Here is a 12,105-nt window from a genome sequence, read left to right on the forward strand (position 1 = left end):
CAGCTTCACGCGAAGTTCAACAAAAAGAAATCGACGGAACCATTTCTGCTACTTCCGATCCCTGGTGTTATAATTATCTTGAGTTAGATACACCTCTACGTGGAGAGACAATTCAGAAAAAAGGACCTAGTAATTCCTATTTATCTGGCCCCCCAGTGGCTCAGTGGTATGTCTGCGGACTTACAACGCTAGAATATAGGTTTCGATACCCGTAATGAGTAAAGTACAGATACCCCATTGCGTAGCTTTATGCCTAATTACAAACAACCTATTTATCTGATGCTTATAATAACCTTATGATAGAAGCTCCCCCAGTAGCGGATTAAAAATTAAGTTTCGATACCCGTGGTGAGTAAAGTACAGATACCCCATTGCGTAGCTTTATGCCTAATTACAAACAACAACCAATTTATCTGATGCTTATAATAACCTTATGATAGAAGCTCCCCCAGTAGCGGATTAAAAATTAAGTTTCGATACTCGTGGTAGACAGAGCACAAATAGGTCTGTGTGGATTTGCGCTTAATGAAAAACAACAATTTATGATAGAGAACCTACATTTCCAGAAATGGATGTCTATTAAATATCACATTTTAAAAGCAAAAATAAATTACTTCAACTTTAAACTTTTTCAAATATTACTATTCTTAATACGTCTTCCGCCCGACATGGCCAGGTGGTTAGAGCTCTCAACTCCTAATGTGAGACAGCGTGTTCGAATCCCCGTCACACCAAACATCATGCACCAGATATAATTATTAATATTATTGTGATATGGCATGCATGTCTCACATGTGAAGATAATTTCTTGGGACGAATGTAACAAACCAACAAACAGACGAAATACACACACACCTATATTGTACAGTAACACCTACCTTTAATTGAACCAGTCGATGTCTGAGGTTGAGCCACCTGTACCTTGATAAAGTTACTCCACGACATGGGTCCGTGCATGTACGCCACTTAAAAGCACAGATCACACTAAACAAAACGCTAATAGGGGACCTTTTTATCCTCAGTATCTGTCGTCAATTGCTCCTAATACAACCAATTATTTTTGACACGCACAATCCTGGAAATTTAAGCTGTGTGTATATTTACTTAGTTTGTTGTATTTTTACGGGTATCTTCACACATGCTTTTTATTCATTACACCATGTCCCGCCACCACTGTCAGCAGTGTTTCACAGCGGGGACAGATACAGAGAGACCAGGTGAACTGAAAACCAAAGAAGCTTGCAATGCGCGGTTACAAATATTTGGTACGTGTTAACAGTTGTCTTCTTCTGATACTTCTCTCACACCTGTTCTCTCAGTCAGCCCTCTTCCGTATGGTCTCGTGCTCTGCTAGCTCAATACTTCACTACGGGCCACAGTCAATAGGCGCAGTCCAATTTATACTTTTGGGTAGAACGCGTCGATTCGGAGGTGCATAAAAGTTAACGTGATCTGCCTATCCGTCTCGACTGAGGATGTTTGCAGATCTGGTATTTCCGCGTATGAGCGCGTTAGCGCGTTTACACAATAACAATTATCTTTGGTCATTGCGTTTTATCAGACGAAACAGTTTTTGTAAAAAAAAACAACAACAAAAAAACGTATACAGCTGTAGTAATAATGATTGTACCTATGGTTTATTATAGATCTGTAAGATGTGAAAACCCAGTTCTCGAAGAACGTGAAGAGCCGGGTTCTTTTAAGGGAGATAATATTCGTGTACTTTTTATTTTTATCACTTAGCAACGTTACTAAACGCCTAGAAACTGTCAACAATGTATTTTTATTTTTGCACATTTTGTAGAAGTCTTTGATGCATTAATAACAATACTAAACACATACAACTCTAAGCAACATGCTTTATTACTGTTTTAGTTGTACCTATTTCTGATTTAAACTATTTTTTTCGAACAAGGATCGTGTCGAATATTTGAATCCATCCAAAGTTCTTTTATTTACGCCGGACAAATGCGCTTTTTTATGTACAATAAACATTTTTTTGTCTGTTCTTTACAATGTGGAGGTTTAATACATGCCTACTGAACTTTCACAACCTTGTATCTGATTTGTCAGCAGTGGTCGAAATATTCAAACTCAAACGAACTTACAGTCATGTCAAAACAAACATATTTATATATAGTTAAGCCAATCATCGGTACGCGAACGGCGTTGTCGTGTTTTATAGAGTACTTCAGCACCAAAAACTGATAGCGGCGAAAATAAAACGTTCAAGTAACACTTGAAGTATTCGAGAAAGGCGATTTTTGTAGTCACTTATCGATTGAAACGCGTTTAACCGCAGGGCTGATTTTGATTTCTTGCAACTGTAAGAGAAAATAAAATGTTCTTCAATAAAAGATAACTAACTGTACATGTAACAGCTGTTAAACCTGCACTGTTATGGTTGAGCAAAAGGTCGCCTCAGTAACCTGTATACCGAAAGCCCTGAGAAAAACTGTGCTCTTCACGAAATAATAGGAGGCCAGCCGACCTCAGCACTGGTTAAACAAGTTTTCCAAGTCTACTAAAGCCTGATACGACGTGGTACTGTTCTGGCTTGTTGCCATAGGCAACTATTACTGTTAGCACAAGCCTTCGCAGTTCTCCATCCAAATATTCTTGTCAAGCCTCAGCGCCCTGCTACTGCCCTCCACCCATAATAGAACCGTCTGACTCAGGAATGCGGTAGTGCGTTTGAGCGATGCTACGCTGTATGACACCACGAACGCAATCTTCCTCGTGTACCGTTAAGCGCGTCACGCTCTAAGAGGTGCTGGGAAAGGCGGGCCGTTCAACATGAGACACTACTCGTGCTTATGACCCACGTAGTAAATCTCTCGAAGGATAATAAGAAGTGTAAGCCATCTTTGTCGTCATAAATTCTTCAGGCTTAGCTACAAAACAATTTGTTTAAAAGCTAACCTCAAAAGTATAGAATGTTTTATCTTTATTTTCGTACATTGTATCTTTGTACATTTCCCATACGCACAATAAGTACGTAGATTTGTTTCTATCAAAGCACATTTACCAAGGCCGTATCTCAGAAAATCAGCTAGCCGGGTTCGAGAATCGACGAATTTTTAGCAAACAATATCATGACAGCAACTTGACAATAGTAATTAAACATAAAGCGAATATAGCAAGCATAAGTTCTAAAGAATTAGTGAAACCCTTGTTTCGTGAGCGATGAAGGTTTGTGGTGATAAAAATAATGCATCAATGAAAACTCCGTAGACCCGAAGGTTCTTAAAGGCGTGCGACTCGTAATCTGAGGGTCGCGGGTTCGCATCCCATCGCGCCAAACATGCTCGCCCTTTGAGCCGTGGGGGCGTTATAATGTGACGGTCAATCCCACTATTCGTTGGTAAAAGAGTAGCCCAAGAGTTGGCGGTGGGTGGTGATGACTAGCTGCCTTCCCTCTAGTCTTACACTGCTAAATTAGGGACGGCTAGCACAGATAGCCCTCGAGTAGCTTTGTGCGAAATTAAAAAAAATAAAAGCAAACAATTATTTATTTATTAAATCCGCATTTTCACACTACTGCCCCTTCTCCCCCTAAGTCCTGGAAACGTTTTTGCGGACGCCCATGACCTGACTAAACCACCTGCCGGTAAACCGGAGTAGTAGTGGATGGTTAAACAAGATATTCACAAGTGACGATAAAGCGAAGTCACGTCGCAAAGTTGTTAATTAAAAGTTGCTTTCAACACTTAGTTTGTGCCAATACAACCTATGAAAAGAACTGATAAAATTACCCCTGTAAATATATAAATAAAACTAGCAAACAACAAGTTAAAAGCAAAGTGCGATTGTTTATTTGAAAAGGGAACATACTGTAAATTTCAATTGAAATTCAAATTGATGACAAATCAATGCTCATTCGAAATACATAGTGTGCCTCCCGCCAAAAAACCCACACTTCATTGTACTTGTACATCGCTATTTGTAAGTTTATTGTTATATTAACATAATACGCTTCTGTCCTTAAGTACGAATATTTTACTTACTTAAACCTCGTACTTAATTAAAGTAGGTTTATAACTGAAACGGAAAGACAACCATATACATAGCACATTAAAATTTATATTTAAAAGATCAACTAAACAAATAGCGATTATTTAGGGCAGACATGAAAAGTATGTACTGTTTATTATTTAGGACTATAAATTCTGTGAATGCTTCTATTGATACGTCAGTAAACACTTTGCTCAGATGATGACAGCCCTTTAAGAAAAACATTAAATATTCAAACCAAGCTAAAACCTGATCTCAGTCCTTCAAAACAAAGGCATTCAGTGAAATATTTTCTCAAATAAACCCAGTTCTTTCACTTCTTGACTAGGCCAGGTGGCTAAGGCACTCGACTCGTAATCTGGAGATCGTGGGTTCGAAACCTAGTCACACCAAACATGCTCGCCATATCAACCGTGGGGGCGTTATAATGTGACAGTCAATACCATTATTTGTTGTTAAAAGAGTAGCCCAAGAGTTGGCGGTTGGTGGTGATGACTAGCTGCCTTACCTCTAGTCTAACACTGCTAAATTATGGGACGGCTAGCGCGAATAGCCCTCGTGTAGCTTTGCGTAAAATCCAAAACAGACAATCGTTTCTTGAAAGTTTAAAGGTTTCTATGCAGGTCAACCACGTTACGTCATACTGGAGTTCCTAGTTGCATTCTTTGAAGTGGGTGATATTAATCAACCTTATTTTATAACAACGACCTACATTCAGGGCTTGCGATTATTGTTCGAATACAACAGGTCATGTTATGCTGAGTTGCTAAAAAAAAACAACAACACATGACCTAATAACCCTTAAGAAAAGGTATCTTATTTGATAATATTTTCACTTGCACTTTCAACGTTTAGATAACTTTAGTATGACTGGGTTAAGAATAAAACGATAGATACTAGGGGAACGCTCCTTGGTTTCTACTGTGCTTATTTATTCGTTCAGTAATTATCACTGAACTTTATTTTTCGTATTTCAAAACTACCCCTTGTTTAAAAAAACACACACAAAAAACAGTGACGTTGCCACTTCGCTTTCATTTGTGAAGTTTCGGTAAAACGTTTTGCCTTTTCATATCGTTTGATGTCCATCACTGCGGCGTAAGTCAACATTTGTTATTGGATATTCCTTACCGACCAGTTACATTTTGTTTTTAAATTGCTACTTAAATATTCTTACCGTAACCAACATAGTTTCAAACCGATCTCTTCTTAATTATGACTTGCCGTCTCATGGAATATCAACATCAGAGACAATAAGTTTACAGTTATGCATTATTTATATATTGAAGTCAGACTGAGGGATTCCAGGTTTGATACTCTACTAATACATCACTGCAACGTTAAACGTGTGTTATTCTCAGTTGAGTTAAAATCACATTAAGGGAGTGTGTGTAGAAGGCGGATGAAGTCTAATTCGTTCAGAAAGAAATTGAAACTGGATTCAGTTGGGTTTCGTCTTTGTTAGCTTGTGATAGGCTTATACGAAAATGGAAACCCGATAGGGGGGGTGAGACTTCTGGATAAACTCACCGTAGCAATGAAGATGGGCAGATCCTGATGAAGAACTGGCCTCAATTCTAAATACATTCAAGTTCATGTCTAACATGTCACCGTATCACCCACGTATGGGGCAAAGTTTCTATTGATAATGTCTCTTCAAATGTCCAGCATGTCAGACGTTGACGAACAAGTACTTTACGGTCTACCATGTATACAGTTCGCTCACAGTAGTTGACACACCTGCTCTTTACCTGACCATACAGAACGCCTTGGGACATAATTAAACGTAGTTCTGAGACGGGTACTTCCTGTTCATGGAGAACACGTATCTAAATACATGAAACATACAAGAACACCCATATAAATACACGTAACCTACAAGAACACTTACCTAAACAAATACAGCTAACAATAACACCTATCTAAACACGTGCAACTCACAAGAACACCTGCATAACCATAATCAACCTAATAATACCTACATGAATACATGGAACCTAGTTTTTTTTTAATATTGTTAAACGTTTATATTAATATTCAAAGCGTTTACAATGTTACAGTCGTAATAATTGCACACTGCATATGTAATAGTAAATCTCAGCATATTAAATACTGAGAGAGTCATTGAAATAAAAATGTATCTCAGAACAGCTGGTATGAGTATTAACACTGTTATTGATAAGGAGAGAACAATATTTCGATCTTCCTAGGTCATCTTCAGGTTAAGAAAGAGTTTGAATGTGACGAACACGTGTCTTAGGGACGAGAGTATAAAACACCCACATACTAAGTAGGGAAACAAATATAAACAAACTCAAAATCAAAGAAGCCCTACTTATACAGTAACTAAAACCAAAATTAAACCAATCCAAAGGAACACCTTTATACCTATACTAATTAATAACCTAACATCCACCTGCAACGCCCTCTACAATTCGGTACCCGATTATCACAGCCGTTCTGAGATACATTTCTTTGAATACTACTATATGGAGGAATAAGATGTTTGATTTCTAACTCATCGTGTAATACTTACTTATATTCATGTGTTGTTAACTTGCACTCTGTTGTATTAATTTGAACGTAACATAATGTTTTATTCAGTTTCAAGTCGTAACCTGATGACTGTGGCGCTCGACTCGTATTCTGTTTGTTGTAGGTTCAAATTTCGTCGCCAAACGTGCTAGCCCTTTCAGCCATGGTAGTGTTGTAATGTTTCGCTTATTCCCACTTTTCTTAGGCTAAAGAGTAGCCTAAGGGTTAGCGATGGGCGGTATTGACTAACTGCTTTCCCTTTAATTTATACTACCAAATTAGGAGCAGCTGGCGCAAAGTGACCTAGAGTAGCCTTGCACGAAAAATCACCGAACAAAAAAAATTGCTTTAAAGCCACGTGTGCACTCCTCACTGACGTACACTGTGTAAAGGGTGGGTGTGTTTTCTTATAGCAAAGCCACATTGGGCTGTCTGCTGAGTCCACCCAGTAGATCTAACCCCTGATTTTAGCGTTGTAAATTCGTAGACTTACTGATGTACTAGCGGTAGACATTCTGTGCAGATGACGAAAATAGGTACGTAAGTATTGTACAGTTATTCTAGTTCGATGTCGTTCCAAGCAAGTGCGATTCTCCATATACCAGGGAAATTAGATAGATAGATAGATTGTTTGGAATTAAGCACAAAGCTACACAATGGACTATCTATGGTCTGCTCAACCGGGTATCGAAACTCGGTTTTTATCAGTATGAGTTCGCAGACATGCCGCTGTGCCACTGGGAGGGGGGAACAGGAAAATTAGATCACGCTATAAATTCTCCTAATAAATTGCATGTTAGTGGGAGGTTTTAAGGAACCTCTGATCTATCACCCTCATTGTGCTTAGAGATTAAGGCTTAATTATTATTTTCCTTGGGCATTTGGGAGAGATAACGAGAAAGTTTGTTTGTTTGTTGTTGTTTTTAATTTCTCGCAAAGCTACACGAGAGTTATCTGCGCTAGCCGTTCCTAATTTAAAATGTAAGATTAGAGGGAAGGCTGCTAGTCATCACCACCCATTGCCAACTTTTTTACCAATGAATAGTGGGATTAACCGTCACATTATAACGTACCCATGGCTGAAAGGGGAGCATGCTTGGTGCGACGGGAATTTAAGCCCACGACCCTCAGATTACAAGTCGAGTGTCCCCTGGCCATCTGACCATGCTGGGCTAGTCTAGACGAAACAGCAAGATAGTGAAACATTAGCCTTCAAAACCTACTCTCTGATCTGGAACAACGACTCGAATTTTCTGATTCCCCAAGTAAGACCTTTAGCGTTACGTTTTTTTTTATGCCCCCACAAAGGGACATGCTGTTTTTCTATTGCTTCTGTCTTTTTATTCTTCCTAATACATTTCAGTTGATCTCCATTCCTTCACTTCTCGGAGGATTAGCTTGAAACTTGATCCAATACGCCAAGACACTTCTTTAATCATTTTTTCTTTCTGGCTTAAGTCATTTTAAAAGCATTTTATATGGTCACAGGTCAATCAAACCAAAAAAAAAATGTATATTTTGGGCTCCTCTGCTCTCGTATTTACAACAATCAAGATGAAAATTGGCACAAATATAAATTTTCAAACGCCTAGTACATTGACATACAAAAGAAAATTGGATTTGCTTATTGCACATCTTTGTATGGAATTCAGAGCATATTATAAAGTATAACTTTACGGTTTCCGTTCACTACTCGGCAATATTTTGGTCAAATTTACGTGAGACTTGCTATAAAGATACTTTTCTACAGGTACAACGCATTAATGAATAATAATGGGAGAGACTTCTCAATTTTTAGTAATTATAGAGGGGTTAAGATGACACAAAAAAAGCATAATTTCAGGGTATTTTGACATCTTCCTTGTCCTAGTTCAGCTAACTTACATGAGATTTGGTACAAAAATACCTTTTTATAGGGTCCATACATGCACATAAAAAACTTGGGACATGCTCACTTTTCATCATTTTACGGGGATTAAAATGTTAAATAAACCCGTAATTTAGGCTTTTGGACATTTAATTAACCTTGTTTCGAATAATTTACATATAAATTGGTAAAAAGAGAATTTTCTACAGACAACACACATTGACAATAAAAAAGTATTAAGCTTGCACATTTTTAGTTATTGTAGGAAGTCAAGGTGGATGATGAAACGATTGAATAAACACATAATGTTAGGAGTTTTGGTTGATTTCTTGGCTACATTTCGACCAAATTACGTGGGATTTAGTACAAATGTATTATTTGAAAGTCCTAAACAGAGATATAAATAATTTTGGAATATTTGTCTTTTGCATAATGTTTTAGGTTAGGTTTGTTTTGAATTTCGCGCAAAGCTACACGAGGGCTATCTGCGTTAATCGTCCCTAATTTAGTAGTGTAAAACTAGAGGAAAGATAGCTAGTCATCATCATTCACCGCCCACTCTTGGGCTCTTCCTTTACCAACGAATAGTGGGACTGGCCGTAACATTATAATGCCCCTACGGCTGAAAAGGCGAACATGTTTGGTGTGACGAGGATTCGAACCCGCGACCGTCAAATTACGAGTTGAGTGCTTCAACCACCTGGCCATGCCGAGTCGAAACTTCAGGACTCTAACGCTGATGTTTGAACTTACCTGCTAGTCATCCTGGCGAGTTATGATAATTAAAATTATGTTACAGAAGTCCTTTAAAACCCATAATTATTTTATTTTCTCTCTTACTGCTATAAACTAGATTTAAAAATTGGATTTATTGCTATTTAAGTTTTTATTTCAAAATCAGACTTTGTTTTATTATAATTCCTTTTTACGTATTTTAATGATTTTACTTTACCTTTAATTTTTTTTACCAGTTGTTTGGCGCAGGTAGTCTAGTTGCTTTGCGCCATAAAACGCCAAACCAACCAACCAACTTCTATGAGATTTGTTTTAAAGAAACCTTCTTCCAATTTCCAAGAAGTGAAATAGACATTTTACGATTTTTCTGGTGTTAAAATTGTTTGTTTTAGGATTGAGTGGCGAAAGTCGTTCAGCAATTACGTGTGAATGTTAGTGGCTTCTTTAATGTCTAGATTTAATTTAAATATTATCTGATTGATAACACGATTTTGAGTGAATTGCACCATGCCTTTAGTGGTTAACACTGACGACTTGGGGCCCGGCATGGCAAGGTGGGTTAAGGCGTTCGAATCTCCGTCGCATCAAACGTGCTCGCCCTTTCAGCCATGGGGCCGTTATAACGTGACGGTCAATCCCACTATTTGTTGGTAAAAGAGTAGCACAAGAGTTGGCGGTGGGTGGTGATGACTAGCTGCCTTCTCTCTAGTCTTACACTGCTAAATAAGGAACGGCTAGCGCACATAGCCCTCGTGTAGCTTTGCGCGAAATTAAAAAAGAAACAAAAAACAAAACAACTGACGACGTGTGGGGCCTACGAAAAGTGGGGCCTAATAGGCCCCAGAGCAACTTGAAAGGTTATTAATATTAGGCTAATAATTTTGTATTTAAATGAAATTGCCATTTAAATCCATTAATGAATGGATTAACGAGATTCCCACTGTCCCTATCTACTATCTAGCGAAACCACAGCCAGGGGAACGGGCTTGGAGAAATCAGGACTAGAAACGTCTTTTCGTAGCAGTGTTAAAGAGCTCTATAGAGGAAGCTGCTTGGAGCGAGATAAAACGAAGTAAAGTGAGTGACAAGCCCTTGTTATCGTTGAGTTTTCTGTTGTTTTTTTCTAATCATTCCAGGGCTCCTTTTGGTGCTTGGCTAAAAGCACCAAGGTTTGTATTCACATCAGTACCAATATACTATCTGTGATCTAACAAGATAAATATTTGAAGCAGCAAGTAAACATTGTTAGAGAGAGTTGTTGACTCTCGAGAAAGTTCTAGAAATTATGTATTTTATCACTATCAACAACCATAGTGATAGGAATATATGCGATAGTTTGGAGCGTTGAACCTTTTGAGTAGCAAAGTTCAACTCGTGTTACCCTCTGTGTAAAAACTGATATGTTTGGAGTATTTTTATATATGTATCTATAGTTTGAATAGTGCTAACGTTGCTTTAATCTATATGTTTTCAGACTTAAGGGCTTACTATTTTATGGCGTGGTTGAATGAAACAATAAAGACTAGAAATATAAGCACACAGCTTCGACAACCGTTTCGCTGCAAGATTAATATAAAAACTTCTGTCACGGTTTGTACATTGTACTGTAGCACGAAAACAAAATTTAAAATCTGTAGAATAATAGCATTAAAATTATGATGGCAGACGTGGGTAGGATGGTGGTTAGTGTCCTGGGCTGCGGGTCGGAATGTTCTAAGATACGATATGCCTTTGAACAAAGTTCGCACTTTTGGTTATAGAGTGCGACAACCATGGTATGTGACAGCCAATCACAGCCTTTCGATGAAGAATAGCTACGTAAGCAGTTACAGTTATTTATTAATTGTCTTCCTTCTAGTCACTACTTTTAAATTAGGAATAAATATGTCTGAAGCCGAAGGTCTCTGACCTGGTCATTTAGTCTGTGAATCACATAAGATACCGTTTGGGTTGAAAGTACCAAAATCTAAATCTGAAATGTTTTGATGAAAAACTGTGCTGATATTAATTTAATTTATTTTAAACACAACACACAATAGATGTAGAGATAGATATATGAATATATATATATAGATTCATAGATAGATATGTGAATATTGTTTATAAACATGTCTTACGCTGTAAGTGGAAGTTTATATATGGACCGGTTTGATATTGTTTATGAAAGTTCAATAAAATACTTGTATTGCATTTATAATAAACGATCTATTACCGCCGTATCTTTTATAGTAGAGGTTTCAAACTGTATGTTGAATTTATTTATATAATAACTTCTCATAATGTCTCTTGAGTCCGGCATGGCCTAGCGCGTTAGGCGTGCGACTCGTAATCCGAGGGTCGCAGGTTCGCATCCCAGTCGCGCTAAACATGCTCGCCCTTTCACCGTGGGGGCGTTATAATGTTACGGTCAATCCCACTATTCGTTGGTAAAAGAGTTGGCGGTGGGCGGTAATGACTAGCTGCCTTCCCTCTAGTCTTACACTGCAAAATTAGGGACGGCTCAGATTTCTCCTCCTGGTTAGGGGTTGTGCAGTAGGCTAACAATGTTAATGAATCCGCAAGTGATTGCGGCCCTTTGTTCCTTCATGGAATCGAGAGGCATGATAATAACAATGTCTCTGAGCACTTTTGAGTGGAATATACTTGACTAGAAATGTTCCACATTGTTTGATATCTCAAAAAAATTAACTTCTTGGATAACCCAGAACTTTCTTCAAGATAATAGACGAAACTTTAGTCGAAGGTAGTTGAAAACCTCGCATTGTATCGTTTATTAATTCGCCATTGTAATGATAACCCAGAATTTCTCTTGAGAATATTGTACAAAACTTTGTTCAAAGTTTCTGAGTAATCAAACCTCGTCTTTGTTTGGAATGAAGCACAAAGCTGCACAATGGGCTATCTGTACTCTGCTCACCACGGGTAACGAAACCCGATTTCTAGCGGTGTGCGGG

General features: G+C 38.1%; 1 protein-coding gene across 3 annotated transcripts in view; it reads right to left on the bottom strand.

Annotated features, from left to right (window-relative positions):
* The window catches only part of LOC143237029 (putative nuclear hormone receptor HR3), a 52,925-nt gene extending 51,378 nt beyond the window's left edge, over positions 1-1,547 (bottom strand). For 2 of the 3 annotated variants that reach the window (XM_076475859.1, XM_076475860.1), the window contains exon 1: positions 879-1,538. Coding sequence is in view for 1 of the 3 variants with exons in the window: in XM_076475858.1 (XP_076331973.1) it covers positions 879-957 (79 nt within the window). In the remaining 2 variants the exon portion in view is untranslated. Of the gene's footprint in view, positions 1-878 lie in introns of all 3 variants that reach the window. The other variant, XM_076475858.1, reaches the window with a different exon arrangement.
* Positions 1,548-12,105: the final 10,558 nt, after the last annotated feature.

Source organism: Tachypleus tridentatus, chromosome 13 (assembly GCF_004210375.1).
Source record: "Tachypleus tridentatus isolate NWPU-2018 chromosome 13, ASM421037v1, whole genome shotgun sequence".
In the NCBI taxonomy this organism is placed as follows: domain Eukaryota; kingdom Metazoa; phylum Arthropoda; class Merostomata; order Xiphosura; family Limulidae; genus Tachypleus; species Tachypleus tridentatus.